The 21,278-nt window shown below is 37.1% G+C and overlaps 1 protein-coding gene across 1 annotated transcript in view; it reads left to right on the forward strand.

The window, feature by feature from the left end:
* LOC122811398 overlaps window positions 1–20,997 on the forward strand; it is a 167,519-nt gene extending 146,522 nt beyond the window's left edge. Inside the window, exons 4-7 of the mRNA XM_044083222.1 lie at window positions 742–880; window positions 4,044–4,084; window positions 17,804–17,868; window positions 19,751–20,997. Of these exons, the coding sequence (XP_043939157.1) occupies window positions 742–880; window positions 4,044–4,084; window positions 17,804–17,868; window positions 19,751–19,858 (353 nt within the window). The 3' untranslated portion in view covers window positions 19,859–20,997. The remainder of the gene's footprint in view (window positions 1–741; window positions 881–4,043; window positions 4,085–17,803; window positions 17,869–19,750) is intronic.
* The last annotated feature ends 281 nt before the right edge of the window (window positions 20,998–21,278 follow it).

Consider the following 21,278-nt stretch of genomic DNA (forward strand, 5'->3'; position numbering starts at 1 on the left):
TTTCTTTGTATCCCCCCCTCCCCATACCTCTAAACTTTCCGGAAAGTTACAGTTTTTTTCCTTGAAAAAAAAAAGTAGCAACAGAAATCATCCTTTCTCCATTGCTTGCTTTCTACAGCACTGATGTACTGTGTAAGCATGGGAACATAAGTCCCATACGCATGCAGAATCCCGAAACAATGCAGAACACCACGGCATTATTACACAATGACATTATTTAAGAAAAGTAAGTAACTTTTTTCTTAAATAATGTCATTGTATAATAGCTTTGCCCTAGTGACCAAACCACTCCAACCATGGGTAAATCCAGCATTACCCACACCCAGTCATGGGTTAGTGCTATAATATTCCTAGCATGAAACCCACTGCATAACAAGGCGCTGCCATATTCTGTAGATGCCTATTGTTTTGGCAAAACACATTACATTTTTAATGTGCAGTAATGATATTAGTATAAGCATATAAAAAATCATTGAATACAAAATATTTTTTTTTTTTTTTTTAAAAGCTTAGATTGTTAAGCATGTTAACAACATCTTAAGCAGTTTCCATTCTGGGACGTATATAATAGCTTAATCACCAAAGGAAGATGTGTCTGATATATAAGCGACAGCCTGTATAATTCTGTTGTTGTTTCCTTGGTTATTTCAGCGTGCAGAGAAACTAGTTTTTCTTCATTCTAGATGAACTCTGTACATAAATACATTTATCTAAAGGTGATTTTGTGTTCTTTATGGGCAGAATTAGAAACAACTGTATCTCCAGCTACACCTGCTCCAAATGCAATTCGGTGGGAACTGAAGCTGCTTGTGTTGCTTGCTCTGATTCTCCCTGCTGCTCTCGCTGTGTGGTACTACATCAGTACAAGACTCAAGAAAAGGTATTTGATAGTAAGCACTGATATAAAGATTGATACTCTTTGGCATTATAATGCTGTTATATAATATCTGTGAGTTTTCCATTGATGAGAAATCTGTAATTGGTTATATAATTTTATTGAATGACAAACACAACAACATTTTTCAGGATTAAATGCTTCAGTGTATAACTACAGTTAATTGTATTGCTGACATAAAGGTGATAGCTGTTTTTTTAATTTTATTTATTAACAATGTCAGAAAGAATTGCTATGCTATAAAAATAACTTCAAACAGCTTGGTCTGACACGTTATAACATAACAGAATATCATATTATCACACAACAGACTAGGAGCCTTCCACATAGAAAACTTCTCGATACCTCACAGTTTCAAGCATATTCATGAAACAGCAGTACTATCTAACTATACACTCCACAATCACACTGATAATAGAGTCAGATTGCTTATATCAACATATCTGTAAGCTATTTAATAGAAAACAGTTATATCTATCTGCAGCATCACTGTAAGAAACTCTTCTTTATAATTTAGCTCTCCAGCTTATCCCTACTAACAGACATGCAATATCTGACCCGGTGCTCCTGTCATCCACTCCTTTGCATCCACCTCATTAACATCTTCTGATCATGATGCATTGATTATCTGTAATAAACTTACCCTTGCATCCCTAGCAATCTGCCTTAATTTAAACTTAAAATTCAAAATGTCAGTTTCCTGTAATACAACATTGAACTGTCATATATTACCCCATCTCAGCCTTCTACCCAAAGTTCTAACAACACATCAGTGTATTCAGTATATGTTCAATTACCTTAATAACATCTTTATCTGACATATGTCCACTAGCTCCCCGTAGAATCATTTCTCCATAAACACACTCTTGGCTGTCACTATTTACTAACCTTACTCTATGAAACTACTTAAGAAACAAAGAAATGTCTTCCATTAAGAATTATTATCATCAATAACCATAAAATCGCTCTCCATGTTCTAAATCACTAACATTCTATATTCAGTAATCAGAGACCATTTAGCGTTCTCAGTTCAACTTTTGTAAGACTAGTAGTGGAAAAGGAAGCAAATGACGGTTAGAACACAGCATGCAATTCAAGTAACTCCTCTTTGTTCTTTCTTATTCATCTGTTAGCATAAAGAAGTCCATATTTACATCCTTTTGTAATAACAAAGTTCCAAATAATTTCAAATAAATTCAGTCAGAACATTTAAAATCATTCAGATTTCTGCCAGAGACGCTTGTTTTTTTCACCTTACAGCCAATACATTCTTAAGATGTGTAGCAGGTTATGTGGTATTAACTACTGATACCACAGCTGGATAATTATCATACAAGAAATTCCAGTAAGAAAATACTGTCACTTCCCTTTTGGTTCTCCATAAAGGAAAGTGTGATATACAGTATAGCTGCATACTGTTTAAAAGGCAGATCTTACTAGGTTCTGATCTTAGGCAGAGTATTACACGTTTAATGATAGTACATATTAGAATGTTTTCTGGCCTGTTTGATCAGCTTCCTTCATTAAAATAACAGGTTATGAACCCAGTGAGAACACAGCATTCAACCCCTATTCAGCGCATTTATGTCTACGATGCAGAATGGCTGGAATCAGTATAAGCCTTTCTGCTAGCGATGCAAGCATATGTAAAGTCATATGTAACAGAATTAAAAAAAATGTAGCGAACTGGTGAAAATATAAACTAAAAACCAAGACGTTCACCAGCAGGACTAGTAGACACAAAATTTATGGAAATATATTTTGTGTCTGCTCGTCCTGCTGGTGAACGTGTTGGTTTATATGTAACAGAATTAAAAATTCACATGGATGTGAAGTGTTCTATAAAGTTGGGTAAACTGCCCAAGACATGGCAATGTAAACTGAAAGCAAATAGGATATAAAATGAAAGTACAGTGTAGATGTCTGTGGCAAGGCAGGGCACTTTTTAAACTCAAAATCAGCAAAGGAACTAAACAATTGATAGAATAAACATTGTTGAAAATGTTATAAGGTGAGGGAGGTGGAAAACTCTTTTTGTTAATTAGTACTGGTTGATTATCCATAGGAAAAGAAGCTAAACAATTAGGTCAGCCAAGCTGTATGTATACACTTCAGTGGATGCATTTCTCTGTTTCTCTTCTAAATCTATTCCATGCCCTACAAATCTACTTTGTATATGCTAAGAAGTATTTAAAACTCTTTGCAACTGACTGTAAGAGCCTTGCCCTATCTCTGTGCACTCATTATTGAAATCTTAGGGGAAACATATCTAACGTTCATGCATCTTTTATCATTCATGTCACTTTTTTATTAATTGCTCCCATCCAAACACTAAATAATATAAATAATAGACAATCACATTGTCATTTGTACCATATACAGCAAGCTAATGGCATGTAATAGCAAGGAATTCAGAGAAGAGTAAACTGTACAGACAATATGTAATACAATGCAGTAGTATAAGTCATATACCGAAACACACAAAGTATAAGTCATACAAAAACAAAAACAAACTCAGAAAAAATGTACTTACCACAACTTTCTATGCTAAATGTATAGTTTCAGTACATGTGCTTGGCTAAAAATCAGGTGATGGTAGAAGATACAGTCTTATTTATAAAAAACAAAATGATTTATTAGTTTTCACAAATGCAGGTTCAGTGGTACAGAAAGTCTTCAGGGCCGCATGCAATTTACTGTAAGGACATGTGTAGTAGCTTTATTTACAGGTCTGCCTACAGTTACCTGGTACACCGTGTACAGTTTTCAAAAAACAGGAAGATGGCATGGGGGCTATCAACTGATGCTCATTGTTTGATTTTAATGTACTGTACAATCAATTGTTGATTTTTATTTCATGTATTCATGATTCAAACCATGAGTTAAGGCCAATGTTCCCTTTAAAATGAGCATTAACAATGTATGACTTATTTGCAGCAGATTGATCCACAAGGAACAGATATGTTTTAGAAAACGAACGCTGTGGAATAATGAGTTAATTTCACTTTATGCTTCATAATACACCTAAAACATGCATCTTCATGTAGATCTCATGTTATGGACTGTATTTTGTATTATTAATTTTCCTTATGTTTAGATGTTTCTAATTTTTGTGTTTTTGCCATTATAATATTGTTTAAATATTTAGAAAGAAGTGCATCTCTCAAACGGATATTCAGAAAGTAAATGGTAAGGACTTTTTTAAAATGAATAACAAACATGTTGCCATAATCTGTCTATCTATTAACATATATAACATATATCTTTGTATATATATGTGAGTGTGTGTGCGTGTGGTCCACACATACACACACACCAAAGTATATGTACATTTTTAAATTTAGGACATAAACATGTATCACACACTTGTACGTGCCTGTTGTGAATATGATGTCTAATACCTTTTCTAATTGTTAATCAAAATGTAAATTGTATAGTAAACAAAACTGAAATAAGTATGACCTGGTGTTTAAACATGTCATAACTACTATTTAAAATGTATAGTTCACTGGTAACATATAGGACCAGGGCACAATTTGGAGTTTGCTTATATTTCTTTTTCATTTCAGTTTGTTTTAATTTCTTAGAAGTGAACAGCACTATGCCATTATGACTGTCTTGCAATATAAAATGAAGCATTACAATTGCTACCACTTTTCAGCATGAACAAATATGCCATAGCAAAATGTGCCGGTGTTTAGTATGGAGCAGACCTATGGCTGGAGGATAATCCATTTTCCAGACACCAGCACCCCTGTACAGAACACTGAAGTGTCCTAAATAGTGGTGCAGAGAACAGCAACCCCAACCCCAACACGCACACACACACACACACACACACACACACACACACACACACACACACACACACACACACACACACACACACACACACACACACACACACACACACACACACACACACACACACACACACACACACACACACACACACACACACACACACACACACACTGCATAACCCAAACATGTACACACACACACACACACACACACACACACACACACACACACACACACACACACACACACACACACACTGTATACCCCAAACACATACATGCTTACCAATGAATATGAAGCTGGCTCCAAAGAGAGACAGATTTCATGCACTAATGTTCATACACTAATGTTCCTTACAAAGATAGTCCACTTTGGGTGATAAAGCACAATTAAAGCAGTCCATATGAACTAGTAGTGGGAAAAATTACTCTAACATGATGGATACTGGTTATATAGATACAATGCTTATGAGCTAGCAATGGGTGATTTCAATCTTATGCAGCACAGGCTCTAGTTAGTTCAGTTTTAATACACTCATTGAGGCTTGGTCACATTTTCAGTTTCTCTGTTTTGTTTAGTATTTGGTCTGATATTATATGGTGTCAAAGCTGGGGAAATATTTGCCAGAACTTAAGGCATATATCTGCAGATGTGAAGAAATATATTTGCTTTCAAGAATCCATACATTTGGAAGTACTGAATCATCTTCAAAATAGAAATATCATTCATCTGCATCCCCTGCATGAAATTTAGCATAAAACTGAATAATTTTGAATCGAATATTCAGTTTATTTTTCAATATGTATGACAAGAGTGAGTGTGCCAATGATCCTAAAAGGTACAATATACAGCATTACTGCATGTCACAGGAGAAAAAAACTCTTAGGGTATTTAACTCATTCACTTTGAAGAGGTGAAAAAAAATAACAGCACTTAGAGAAAAAGTTCAATAATTATGACCATAGAAAGAATTTGCTATTTATTTATCATTCTTTTTTTAAAAAAAATGCATAAGTCCTGTAGAGACAATAAATGCTTATGCTACTAAGCTAAATAATAGAGCTAGGCACTGGGAATTTGGACAGACAAATGATTCAGCAATAAGATACAGAATAGTTTGGAGCACACAGCATGATGGAAAATGGAGTGGGAGTTTAAGAGAAACAAACCTGATTTATCAAAATCACTGAATGTATGCAAAGCAAGCAAAATTATTAGTACACAGTTAAGAGTTTATCTGAGGAAAAATATGTGTAAGATAAAGCATGAATGAAAAAGCAAAATGAGAATAAATGGAGGATGTATTACAGAAGTAATGGATTTGAAAATGAAAGTAGTCGTGTTTGAATCCAGAACAGTGTCCAGAGAAAAGGTTTTATACTTTTAATTGAAGTCTTATGCAGTAGTGTAGCTATGTTAAATTTTGAACTAGACACAGGTGAGCTGGAGAATGTAATATTTTTTTGATGATAACCTTATACATTATCCTTGTTAGGTACTGAAAAGAAAACTTTGGGCACATTGTTATCACAATCTAGCCTTCTTCTTCTTTTGGCTGCTCCCATTATGGGTCACCAAAGCGGATCATCTGTTTCCATTTCTTCCTGTCCTCTGCATCTTGCTCTGTCACACCAACCACCTGCATGTCCTCTCTCACCACATCCACAAACCTTATCTTAGGCCTTCCTCTTTTCCTGTTACCTGGCAGCTTCATCCTTAACATCTTTTTCCAAATATACTCTGCATCCCAACTCAGCACGTCCAAACCAATGTAATCTTGCCTCTCTGGTTTTGTCTCCAAACCTTCCAACCTGGGCTGACCCTCTAATATACTTATTCCTAATGCTGTCCACCCTCATCACACCCAGTGCAAATCTTAACATCTTTAACTCTGCCACACCCAGGTCTGACTCCTGCCTTTTTGTCAATGCCACTGTTTCCAACCCATATAACATAGCTGGTCTCACTACCCTCTTGTGGACCTTTCCTTTCACTCTTACTGGTACTCGTCTGTCACAAATCACTCCTGACACACTTCTCCACCCATTCCACCCTGCCTGTACTCTCTTCTTCACCTCTCTTCCACACTCACCATTACTCTGAACTGTTGATCCCAAGTATTTAAACTCATCCACCTTTGCCACCTCTACTCCCTGCATCCTCACCATTCTTCTATCCTCCCTCTCATTCACACACACATATTCTGTCTTAGTCCTGCTGACCTTCATTCCTCTTCTCTCTAGAGCATTTCTCCACCTCTGTAGGGTCTCCTCCACCTATTCCCTACTCTCACTACAGATCACAATGTCATCTGCAAACATCATAGTCCATGGGGACTCCTGTCTGATCTCAATCTAGCCTAATGTATGCATATTGCCATCTCATTTGGCTGGACTCATGTGGACATACTTTGCTAACTTGTGAATATAAAAAGAAACAAATATAAAACTCTTTCCAAAGGCAGCAGTAAAATAATATAATACTCCCAATAATCTGTATTGTTTTTGCTTCTGAGAAACTAAGAACATCAAAACAAATTCAAAGTGAAAAAAAAAAACAAAGAGTGGACGTGTGTGATATCTTGCATGACTCAAATGAGTTACATACAGTTTTAGGAGGCTTGCAAGGAGAATATTACACACAAATAAAACCTAATGCTATTGTACCAGTAGCTCTTGGGAGTAGAATAGAGCATAGCAGAAATTAAAACAAACAAAAGGCTTATATGTTATTAGGGAGCAGTTAGAGCCAACAGAATGGATGGATAGCATGGTCACTGCAGTAAATAAAGATAAGGGTTGTACCTCTACTGTTCGAGTGATTAAAAGTGTTAAGCTCTCTCTTCAGTACAGAGATTCAGTCATCTATGAAGCAACCCACAGACTTATGTACATTTGATAAATCATTACAAATATACAGATTTCTTAGGGAAACCAGACAGGAAGATAATGACTTAAAGAGCGGCAATCAGTAGTGCAATCGGTAAACTGCAATTACTATTACTTTTATATTAAGTACAAGACTGCGGTATCTCAGAAAATTTCCCTTATTCCACATCAAATCCTGGAGACAAACAGGTATTATAGAGATTGCTGGGGTGACTTCCCCCTTCCTAACACCTAAAATTCAGCTTAGGCCAGAGGAGGTGCCAACTGGTCAAGTTCAATTCCATGCAACTGAACTCCTTGATCACTGTTTTCTATTGGGAATCACTGCTGGTGTGGTTTCCAAGTATGTGTTGACAATGGTTCATTTTTATAGCTTTCCCCTTCTTCATGTTTGTTGTGACTACTGAGTTGGGGAGTGGGTATATGTAAGCTACCGGAGCATGCAGTGTTTGTTCCTCACATGCAGGAATACAGTGGAGGCATGTTTTATATTTTGCCACAATTAAGTTACAACTGGTTAAGTTCCTCCATTTGTAACTTTATCCAGATATAATACAATGAGACATAGTAGAAGCAGCCAGGCTTGATGCAGTATCTTCCAAAATTTGTACTTAATATGTCTGAAATATCCCTGCATTCAAGAAAGCCACTAAAGAATGATGCAGTTTAGACATGGAGCTATGAACAGGAAAACTATTTTGAAATGCACAAGAACTTATTTGCATGTGCATCAATTCTAAAATACTGTGATGCGAATAAGCCAGTTGTGTTGCAAATAGATGTAAGTGAGAATGATATAACTGCAATAACCTTACAAGAGAAGAGGCATGTTGCCTATGAATCAAAAGCATTTACTGATGCTTAAAACAGATATACTTAGATAAAACAGAACACATATGTCTCAGATATATGTATGGATGTCGGAATTCCTATTAATATGAGTAGAGCAAACACATTCAGATGGCAGTAGTTTACAAATCCTTGTAAAGTATATTCAAAACATTCTTGTAAAAGGCACCTCCAGGATTGCAGAAAATGGTATGGAAACTTCAGAAATATAATCTGAAAGTGAGAACAGGCAAAGAACTATGTAAAGCAGTTACATTAAATAATGCATATTTATGAGGGAAAACATGAACAGCTTTTAGAAAAAGAAATGGAAATTATTTGAGTAGTCGTGCACTGATTAACAATGGAAGTAAAATTACTTCAGGGCCGGCCACAGTGGTGCAGCGGTTAGCGTTGCCACCTCACAGCAAGAGGTCCTTCGGTTTGATCCTCAGCTGGGATGCCTTCTGTGGGGAGTCTGCATATCCTCCCTGTGGTCACGTGGGGTTCCTCAGGGTGCTCCGGTTTCCTCCCACATCCCAAAGACATGCTTTAGGTGGATTGGACACTCTAAATTGGCTCTAGGTGTGAGTGTGTGCATGTGTGTGCCTTCTGTGGAAGGTTTGGTGCCGGGCCGGCAACTCAACACCATAAAACTCCACTGCCAATCATGAGCGGACAGGTGATCCACTGTGGCAATCCTTAAAAGTGAAAGAAGAAGTAAAATTACTTCAGTAGTGTACTGACTTTGATTTAGAAATGAAGTTACTGAAAGCCATTATAATGAAAGGCTGACATAAACAAAAATCATTAGTAATGCTAGAAATTCACTTTTATTTTTTCAAGGAGTAAGTAAGTTGGATCAGGAGCTTAGTGCTCAAAGTTGATAAAGTATTACTTTCCGAAAACTGCAAAGACAAATATTTGATACAAAGCATGAACCATGTATAGAAATAGTAAAGTGCAAAGAAGCAGCAGGACATGCACTGTATGGGCCATGAATTTTCAGTCATTTAGAACAAGTATTGCAGAATGCAACCCACCATAGCAATAAGTCAGTCCCAGATTGTATGCGAGTCAGGTAGGCACCAATATGATCCAATTCAAAGAAGCTATGCATCTTGTCTTATGGTTATTATTCCAAGTTCTTAAAATAATAAAACTGACAAATACAACAAATGCATGGAAATGTTAATAGTCTGAAGCTTAAAGTGTACTGGTCATGTTCTTAAGCAAGTGTAAGTAACAAACATTTGAAGATGGATATTACTTCCTTACCATATGCAGCTGGTGCAGAAAATGCATTGTTTTTGCATTTTATTTTGTTGATAAGGCTGTCCCCCTTGGATTGTTTTCTGAGAGATGAAAATGTCTGCCATGACATCATGAAAGACCAAACCCACAATGCCTCATTTCCTAAATTAATGTATTAACTACTTTATTTTCACACTAAATGTATCAGTAGTAGTTTCTTACTTCCTTGAAAGTCACTTTGTCAACTAGTTATTGCAGATGGAACACATCATATTGAAACTTAACAGGGATTATGTAGTAGTCAAACCACAATGTAAGTGGTGCCAAAGTCACGGGGTAAAACTCAATGCAAAAAAATGCATTATCATCACCTTCAGCAAGGGTGATGTCCCTGCAGATTACCACATTAATAATGGCACCTTAAGCATGCAATAGGTTGTGAGAGATTTGGGTACACAGGTTGAAAGCAATCTTTCCTTTGAACACCACATCTCCAAAGTAGTAAGATAGGCTTTCTGCATTGCCCACCACATAAGTAAGGGCATTGCATCCAGAACAAAAAAGGTTATAACCCCTTGTATTCCTCACTCATTGGGCCAATAATAGAGTACAGTGCTACCTTTGGTACGTACCTGCAGGAACTGGAAAGACTTCAAATGTTTTTTACAAAGAAAATTCAGGGTCTTCAGCATATGTCATACCCTGACATACTGAAATCACTGTCACTATACACTGTGTCTTACAGACTACTCAGAGCAGATGGGCTGGAAGCTGTTGAAGACTGGGGGATGGCGGAGGGTGAGAGGGGCACTTAGTGATCTAAAAAGGGCAATTTTTTAAAACTATTTACTACCACAACATAGGTTCACTTGGAGGACATTTTAAGCTAAGCCAGTTTCCATTTTGGTGCTTGAATTAACATTTCCTGATTGGTCTTACCTATCCCATGGCTAATAATTGTATATTAGCCCTAGTGAGAATAAATGTGATCATACTATAGCAAATTTGAGGGGACCCATGTAAGGGATGCAGTATTTGGGAACTGTCTCTATCCATTAGTGGCATGAGGGCAATCCTGGAGTACATTCTCTATTACCCACTCTTAGATCCAAGTTGCATTTGAATATGGACAGGGATGAGCTTTGTTTCACTTGAATGGATAGTCTGCTCTGGAACAGTGGTAGCCTCTGTGATATATATCCATCTCTCCACAACATTCAGTTTAGATACCTGGACTGAGTATTTCTGATGTCATTTGACTTGGTGATGTTCAGTAGGTCCATCTGTATTAGGTCGGAGGATGCCTTGTATGCCAGACATGTCACCTCTAAGCACTCTGTAGGATACTGAGTATAGTGATAAATCCTTGAGGTGGTCCATGCAAGACCTACTGTTTAGGACTTGTACCCTTTTATAAGGTATCTTTGTGGGTATTCCAGTTGTTGCATGGGTCTGGACAGATAAATGCCAAAGTAGGCATTATACAAAGTGAGTGACCTAATGAGGGCTTTGTAAAGGGGACAATAGCATCTCTAGAGCTAGTCAAAATCATTTTTTTTATAAGCTGTGCAATATAGAAAGACTTTCTTATGGCTCTGGGCACATGTTGGTCAAAAGTTAGGTCACTGTACATACAAGTTCCCAAATGCCAAATAACTGGGTCATTTCCTAGGGGGCATTGTCAGTTTGGCACTTCCCTAGAGTAGATGACTTCTCAAAGGATATGATAATGTATTTCTTGGAGTTTAGTTTCAATTCATGATTCTGGCACTAGTTATTGTTTGGGACAAACCTTCCTGCATGATGGCCAAGTCATGTGGGGATTCAATAACTACTAGCTTGCAGTCATCTCAAACTTAGTCGGCCAAAGCCCTGTCATATTTCCTTCTACTTTTGAGATGTATATGCCAAACAGAAAAAGTCTCTGCACCGAACCCTGGGGGACTCCATTGGTGACTTGTCTCTTCCCCTATTTTGATCTGCATCCTGTGAGCAAGCATACATGTATGCATTCTTTGAATCACCTTCCTGATTGTATTAAATTATATTCCTTGTATAATACAGCACAACTTGTTAGAAGGTGTTTTAAATCTGTAGTTTGGAACAGTCTTCTACTAAGCAATGAAACAAAATGTATGAACCAATAATGGCGAAACTACCCATTTCGGAAAATTTCAACCATAAAAGGCCACTCAAACCTCTGTCATTACAATCCACCAATGTCAGTAAATATGCATAATATCTGCAGAAGTAAGTCATCTAAATAATTCTACATTAAAGGGATCAGTAACTAATGAAGAGGTTGCTGCTAAAAAACAATGTTATATTTCTTTGTTTCATCTTCAAATAAAGTGCCTGTTTCCCTTGAAGAATAAAGTGCATATGCTACACTAAAAATGATAAGCTAGTAATTTTGCAATGGGGAATGGATGGCAAACTGATAACAGAAACATAGTTAGTAGGTAACTCCTCCAAAGGAGGACATTCATAGGACTGCAGCATCCACTCCCTTTAAAGTACAACACAGTACAGTATCAGTGATCCATCTGCATACTGTGGGAGTAGAACCCACAGCCTTCTGCATTAAAAGCAAGTATACTACCTGTTGTGCTACTAACAATGCAAGCAACTTAGCATAAGTAGCATTAAACCTCTCTCCCTCTGTAGCTCTCAGCTCCTTGTAAAATACACTTGACACAACTAAATCTCTCAACTTGGCAGCACAAGAAATCTAAAAAAGTGCCAAATTTTATTTGGGGGGGGGGGGGGGGGCAAAAGCCCAAAACCAGGGACACATTTTAAATATTACTTGTATAATGTTAGAAAGTTGCTAAAAAAACGTGTTTTGTGTTACCATGTGTTTCCAGAAAGATAGGAAGACTGAAACTTAAAGGGCTATCATTATTTAGTTAATTCAGTTCTCACTGATTTGCCAGAAAACCGCAAATTATAAGAGGAACAGACCAAAAGTATGAGCCAAATATTCTGTGAAAATCTGGACAGTTGAAGGCTATGGACTCAACTCCCTGAATCACACACACACACACACACACACACACACACACACACACACACACACACACACACACACACAGACACACACACACACACACACAGACACACACACAGACACACACACACACACACACACACACACACACACACACACACACACACACACATAACACAACACAACACAACACACACACACACACACACACACACACACACACCTGGCAGGCCCAACAGAACAGTGGCAGCATAATGCCTGTAACACAGAGCAGTAACAGAAAAAGAAGAGCTAGTTTAGTTAGTTTAACTTCTGCATGGGAATCCACATTAGCATGAAAACTCCACTTCATTAATTTTTTCCGACAGGTCTTGCAGCTGTAAAATTGGGGACCCCCTCCCCCTAGCTCTATGGTTCCAGCACCCATGACTCAGAGGCGACCTCTGCCTTGCATAAAAAGCAATCTCAGATCCTGCTTTAATGGAAATGCTGCAGATTCATAAATCAAATGGTATAAGATGCACTTGCTCTACAGAACTAAACCTAGTATGTGACATTAAAATGACTTGCTGGAGAAACAGATATGTCTCACAAGAGGATACCTCTCCTCTAGAACAAACTTCCAGTTCAGGTGAAACAGAGCCCTTTGCTGACCCTATTTAAGTGTAATTTGGATGATCAGATGGGAAACCGCAAATTCACCCCAGCAATTTCACCTGTGTCCCTCTTGCACATGGGCAGTAGTTGCTGACCTAGTTCTGCCTAATACCTTAATATTCTTGAGAACCGGGGTTGTACTCGGCTAGGCCTGTAAGGGCCCTAGGGTCATTAGCCTAGTAACCTCCTATGATCCTGTAAGTAAGTACTTACTCTTCCTATGTGGGTGGAGTGATAGAAGAACATTAGTGAACAGTAAAACTAAAAAAAAAAAAGAATCAAACGAAACACTGCTAATTTCATTTTTTTGCAAAATCACCGCGGTGGTGGTGCTGCAGTAGCATTGTCGCCTCACAGTAAGACGCTGTCCGGTTCAATTCTCAGCTAGAGCATCTTCTGCGTGGAGACATGCGTGAAAGGGCATACCTTCGTTGAAGGTTGTGCGTCAGGCCTGGCAAGCCGGTACATAAAAATCAACTGCCAATCATTAGCGGACCGGAGTTCTGCTGTGGCGACCCTTAACCGGGAAAAGCTGAAAGACACAAACAAACCTGCAACTATAAGATGAGGGGATATAATGGGAAATTAAAGTAGTTGTAAAACAAATATGATTTTGACAGTGACCAATACACTTTAAGTAGTTTGTAATGCAGCCAGATGAATGTCCTCTGTTATTCTTGGTGAAGATGGAAAGCTGTTGTGAAGAAACTGCAAACATTTGTTTAAGACAATTATGTCAAAGTCCATATTGCACTCACTCCTGGAATTGAGTGATGCACTTTTCTGGGGGGGGTGCTACTTTTCTGGATGTTTTTAATGGGCACTACTCTACACCCTAAGGATGGTAAGCAGCTCAATACCATTAGCGCGAAAGGACAGTCTGTCTTTCTGCATCAGAAGTTTCCTTTCAGCAATCCAAAAGACTGTTTCAAGATTCTAACAGAACAAATGAAACCACACTGATCCTGCAAGCAGCTTCAGTAGCAGGTCCAAAAGCAGCATCAGTCTAGCAGTCCATAGACCTCTGCTAGACCTGGGGCCAGGGCTGATGCCACTGTGTTTGATAACGAGGTCCGCAGTGAAACCAGAGAGGCAGAGGAATACATTTCTAGGAGTCTTCGCAATATTTCTGACTTCCAGTCCTCCTACAGAGGCAGTCAAGGTAAGAATCCCCCTCCATCCTACTTCTGCTTTAACTTCATACTTTTAAACACCCAAGCATAGCCATTTTACAAATACATACACATTTAAAACTGCAAGCGGTAATAAAAGACACCATTAATGCCAATGAATAAAAACAAGGCATGAAATTGCAGTTAAATAATGATAATAATGCAGACAGTGTATTCAACTATGTTTGTGTCTTTCGGCTTTTCCCGGTTAGGGGTCGCCACAGCGGAACTCTGGTCCACTAATGATTGGCAGTTGATTTTTACATACCAGCTTGCCAGGCCTGATGCACAACCTTCAACGAAGGTACACACATTCACACATGTCTCCATGTAGAAGATGCTCTAGCTGAGAATCGAACCGGACAGCGTCTTACTGTGAGGCGACAACGCTACCGCAGCACCACCACCGCGGATAGACAGTGTATTCAACTATAGTAGCCATAAATGTAATGAAATGAATAGACAGATAAAATACACTCACATCTAATTGTGTTATTTATTTAGTATTTGTTAAACAGGGTACAGCACTGATCCCCAAAGACCTTTTTACATTCACTGTAGCATTGTCTGGTTAAGGGACTTGCTCAGAGGCACACAAACGGATATATGTTAGCTTAGGGAATCAAACCTGCATCACAGGAAGTAACTCATTAACAGTTTATATCCTTAATCCACTGTACAAACTACTTTCAATCAGTATAATAAACATCAGCATTTCAACCAAAAAGAACAGACATAGAAGCATGTTTTAAACCAACCAAGTTCATATTCTTATACAAAAAATTCCATACTGTCTAAATATATGCATGGCTAAAATTAGGCTTGTTTGCTATACTCATTTTCACTTTTTAAATAGGCCATTTTTAAATGTAGGCATCTACCCAAAATATTTTCATTTATGCTGGCCTGACTCTTCTTCCTCTAGTGTGATTTGTGAAAAATACACCTTGTGCAGTCTATATTATCTAAGAGTGATGTAGATTTCCTAGTAAAAGTCAAGAGTGTGATAATTTAAACCAACACAAATAAACAGTTTCATACTTCCTTATGTTAAGGCATTTTAAGGCCCTACTCATATGCTAAAGTTTACACTTAATCAATGTACATTATACTCTCTGCAGATGTGAGTACCAGTTCATTTAATAGTTGAAATTTTGATTACTTCTATATCATTCTGACCAGAGCTGAAGAATCTCCCACATCAAATTCAGTAAGGTCTGTCCTTTCAATTGCTACAAGAGAATAATTGTCATCACTAGTAGTCTTATTAATCTCACTGTTTTGACCTCCTACATCACTTCCATCTATCCATCCATCCTCAACCCCTTTTCCCATTTTTCACATGGGGTCATGCTGTCACTTCAGCAATAACAATCATCTTGAGCCAAGGTTTATACCCCTGGGTGTCTAGCCCTGCTGGATTAGTTCATTTGTACTCACTCACACATACATTCTCACCTACAGTGAATTTAGAGTGTCCAATCCACCTACTGCATGTCTTTTGAATGCGGAGGAAACTGAAGCACCCAGAAGGAGCCCATGTGACTGCAGGGAGGACATGCAGACTCTGCAGAGAAGATACTCCAGCTGAGAATCGAACTGAAGAACCTCTTGCTGTGAGGTGACAACACTAACCACTGCACCACTGCAGCTGCCCTACATCACTTGGATACATAAACTCCTCATCATATTGTCTTTGCACTTCTGTAGCTTGAGCTATGTTGTGTCAACTTCAGCCTTTCTCTTTTTTCTTACAGTAATGTTTTTTAATTCTTCCAAGTTCAATTTAGATTTCTTTCTTTTAGCCTGCCCCTTGCCTCTTTTTCTACCTTCTTTTGTTGGAAAAATGATATCATTTTCTGTAGACTGAATTTTTGTGACTGAACAATGCCATCATTCCCTGTAATCTGAGTATGACACATCAAAGTGGTGTCCTATTGCTTGGTATATTTAATCTTTAAATTATAAACATTATCAAATTTCTTTTTCTTCCTAATTATTTGTTGTGAACCTCTCCCTTTCTTTCATTTTTTTTCTTCTTCTACATGCTCTGAATCCTCAGATTACTCTATACTTCCATTCTGATTTCCAAAGTGGTCATCTACAGTATCATGTTTAATAGGGGTTGAATGATCTTTACTAGCCGAGGACACTTCCTTTCCTAAATGTGTTCTATTTGTATTTAGCCCAATATTATTTATATTACTATACACGCCATTAATTTATGTAACAACAGTTTTCCAAGCTGTGCCAGCTGCACAGCTACAATTATCTTTGGGAAGTCTAGATTTGCTAAGAATAATAGCATGCAAATCATTCAGCTTTTTACATGGAAAACATAAGTCTCCAATATTGCCATGTGTGTTCGTTGCATGTATGTAGCATTTTTGTTAAAATTGCATACCATTAGATTTGTTTTCACTCTCTCTCTCTCTCTCCCCATTTCTGTCTGTCTTTTTCTATCTTACGAATCACAGCCAACTCCTAGAGTGACCCCATGCACAGCCACTGTTATCAACAGAGTTTTCAAGAAAAAGGGGGGATGGAAGCCAGCTGCCAGGTCTTTCTTCCATATCACAGATGCATGCCTTCACACATTCAGACAATTTAGAGTCTCCAATACACTTACTCCATGTCTTTAGATTGTGGGAGGAAATGAGTGCACCTGGGAAAAACACCTCAGGATATGTGGACTCTGCACAGAAGAACCTTATATGAGATCATCTTGCTGTGAGGTGACTGCTAAAAATAAGTCTTCTGTTGTCCTTTACATTTTTGTAAAGCAGTCTTTAGTTGCTGTTTACCAAAGTCATAATACCAAATGTACTTTTATATGCATACCAAGATACACTTGTCAGATGTCAAATCTGTAAATTAGTCTTGATATCAGAATATTGTCATTTGCACATGTATTAATTGCATCAATGGGCTTAGTATAAAAAAGAGCATATCTGAAACCATCCAGTGTTTTATGATTTGTTGTATAACTTCTTGGTAGGAGAAGCTTTATTTACATTTTATTTTTTATCTCTGATTTTTACAGTTTTTTTAAAGAAAGGGATAGACTGTAGACAGGCACACTCCAGTCCTCCCAAAGGACCTAGCTAGCTATAACAAGCTGTGACTATGAGCAATAGTGATCATTTTAGTGAGACTGGCACAATAGGTCAGAATTACTAATGTATTAAAGAATTTCAAACAGAGCTTTATAGACCACAGCACAATGAGGATTGTAACAAACACACAAGTGATAAAAGAAGATATGGTCTGACTTAATCATTTTTATTTTTTGAAGGTGAACATGAAGCATCATTACCTGACCAGATCTCTCCAGGTACAAAAGGACCAGAAACAAAGACAGTAAGTTACCAGTTAAAAGATTAGATTATGTTTAATCAAGGTAGTGTTACTGCATGAATACATATGGGGATAGTGGAAATCTTTGCTGGCAGTAATACAAAATAGTCACATACATACTCAGCTGAGTCAAACCATCAGTCTGCCGAACGGGAATGTAGGTGTTCAATAAACATGCTTTTAATCAGAATAGGATTGACTGATCATGTTTAGCTTAATCTCAGTGTCATCAAGTAGCAGCTAATGTGAGTGAGACTACAAAACTTTAGGGATAGGGAAGTTTCCTTTTACTACAAGGTTATACAATCTCAGCGTCAGAGTTAGTGCATTTTAATGTGTGGGCTTGCCTGTTTGCAACAATACTTGTGAGTGGCTTATTGACCCTTTTAAAGTTAATGTTGTTGTCTGTTGTTGACTTATTTCCCATGTATTACTGGTGAGATGCAACTTCATTCAACAAGTTATTAGAAATACTAATGCAGTCAAACTTGAATTCAGCATTTTCACCCAACAAAAATAAAATCTACTTTTATTTTTAGAATACAGCAAATATATCTTTGGCAATGAAAACTACCTAGATAGTCTGTTCTGGGAAAGAAAGTTATAATTTTATGACAAAATTATCAACACAGTGATTTAGCAAACTCTGCAGCACCTGCCTACATGATAAGCAATGTACCAAAAAAGAACTGGGCATGCCTAAATTCGCTACCTGCTTTTTGACTTTTATCAAAATAACACCAAACCCTTACCTACTGATACTTAGCATATTGCCTTCTTGTGGAGATGCTTTAAAACTGAGTTAACTAAGCCAGCTTTTGCAGGTCAGTAATATTTTAATTTATTTTTGAAATGGCCAATTTACTTATGGCTACCTCTGCCATCTGTTTTTAATGCCTCTTGTCTTCTTTTCCTTTACCAAGTCTGTTGATCTCTGGGTCACACCTCTTAACCTGCAGGCATTGAAAAAAAGGTGTAAATGTCACCGAAAAGCAGGTACATCCATCCAAAAAATCTGGATATCTAATTAGCATAACATTTGAATGCCAAATAGCACATAACTCTTCCCATTTCCATTAGGAATGTATAATAGTACTCAAAAACAGATGTTTAAAAAACAACAGTAACTAAAATAATGGGAAAATATAACCACAACATCAAAGAGATAATGTAAAATCTGTAGACTTTAATGAACTGTATTAAAAAATTATACCATACAATGTCATTTATTTTGATTGTGAAAAAGGGAGTTGTAAGATATGTATCCTGTTTCTTTAAGTTATCGGTGCCACTATAATATGTTTTTCAAAATTATGGTTTTCTGTGTATTAGACATTTTCAAAAATCATGTGCAATGAGAGATTCAGAAAATTGTGCAAACGGGTATATCAAGCCTAAAAATTGGTACATCATGTGGAGGGGTAAATCAGACCTGAAATTAGGTGCATCTCTACAAAACAGGGACAGTTGAGAAGCCTGCTCTGGTTAAGCTGGAATGTAGATTGCAGTTAAGTTGGTGATATGAGAATATATTTGCTGACAGTATGTTTTTCAAGATGCCTTGTGGTGTGTTTGTAAAGCAGAGAATCACTCCTGAGGCCAAACCACAATACAAGCTACATAACATAACATATTCTGTGCAAGAAAGAAGGGTAAAATTTACCTTCAATGGTTCTTGAAATAACTGATAGATACACAGTCAGAAAAAACAGATTGTTAAAATATATGGAGATAGGGTGTAAGACAAGCATACTATAAGGAGGTTGGTAGTTAAGTGGGTGGAAAGCAAATGTGGAAATCTATGTATGGAAAATGCACAAATGTACAGATGTAGAATAAGTTATATAACATGTACATATGACTAATAATCATGTTCTCTCTGTAGGACACAGAATATATGCATTATGCCTCATTACAGCATGCTCCAGAGCAAAAAACGAGCTCTAAATGTGAGGACATGCCAACAGTGTATTCTTCAGTGATGACTAAGTAGAAATCATTCAACATTTACTCTACAAACACTGGTTGTTTTTGGTCATTGTTCTAATGTTACACACAAAAAAAATGACGGTAATGTAATGAGATGAAGACGGTACCTGCAATTGTTTTCAAGCAATCACCCCACCCAGGGCTGGCATTAACAACTGCAGAGCCCAATTTGGTACGTTTGTTGGGTTCTCAAGCCTCACCCAGCCCCACTGTCTTCATCTTCAATAATTTCCCAGAAAACCTCAAATGTTATGAATGAAATACCAAAATCTGTGGTGAAAGTCGGGATATTCTGCAAAATTCTGGACAGTTTTGAGATGTGGTACTTAATGCCAATACTGCATTTATGGTATACCTCTGAACTTTTATTCAAGAATTGTGGACAAAGGGAAGATAATGTGGAACAAATGCCTAGAATCAGGGATAATTTTAAAATATTGCATTAATTAATTTAAAAAATCTAGCAGGATAATAGGATTTGCATCAACATGCACTTTTTGAACAATATGAAATATGAAACTCTAAAGTATGGTATTATAGACTGTCTCTAATTCACAGTAATTGTGTAGAAAATTGAAAATTCTGTGAGGGATAGGGCAAAAATATAAGACAAAGTCATTCAGGGACATTTTGTGCCTTCCACTGACCTCTTGAAGGACAGCTGATTTGTTTTTGTGACATTGATGTGCCCAGAGTTTAACTTCATGGTTTGTTGTTCAACTTTTTCAAAGTGGTCTGCAGAAATGTGGTTTTACAGTCAAAAGTATTAAGATTTGTTCTTTATTTTTTGTTGTATACAGCAAGATTACTTCCCAACAGCTCACTTTTGTTAATGATTTGTAGCATAAATATACTTAACTTATATTTCAGTATATTTTACAAGAACATAGAAACAGTAAGAACTGTTTGAACCAAGGATTCTGCAAACTGGATACCAGTTTTAATAGCTATAAATTAGTTGCTACGATGAACATGGAATACTGTCCCCAATTTATCTCATTGTTTATACTACTGTCTGTTGAATTTGTTTTTTTTTTTTAATATTCAGTTACTTTATGTGGATCATGTCTCCTTGGTTCTCAACTGAAAATGGGTGATTTAAATCATTACAAAAATAAATAAAAAAATCTTTGTTGACTGTCACTATGGAGTCTCCTGTGCTCATTGATAGATGTCTTATATCTGTCTCATACCTTCTTCAAGGGATTAGAGATATTTTCATGTCATCTATGTTTTATGCTCAAGTTCGGTTCTGTTTATGCTTGAAATGTTAAAGGTGTAATTGAATTTGATATAAAAAAGTGTATCTTTTGACATTTTGTTTTTGCTTGTCTGCTTGTTGTTACTTTATGATCACACCACAAAATGATTCTATTTAATGTTTCAGAAACAGGTTTACAGATGTCAGCAAGATAAATGCAAGT

Source organism: Protopterus annectens, chromosome 9.part0 (assembly GCF_019279795.1).
Source record: "Protopterus annectens isolate FY-2018-M chromosome 9.part0, PAN1.0, whole genome shotgun sequence".
Classification (NCBI taxonomy): domain Eukaryota; kingdom Metazoa; phylum Chordata; order Ceratodontiformes; family Protopteridae; genus Protopterus; species Protopterus annectens.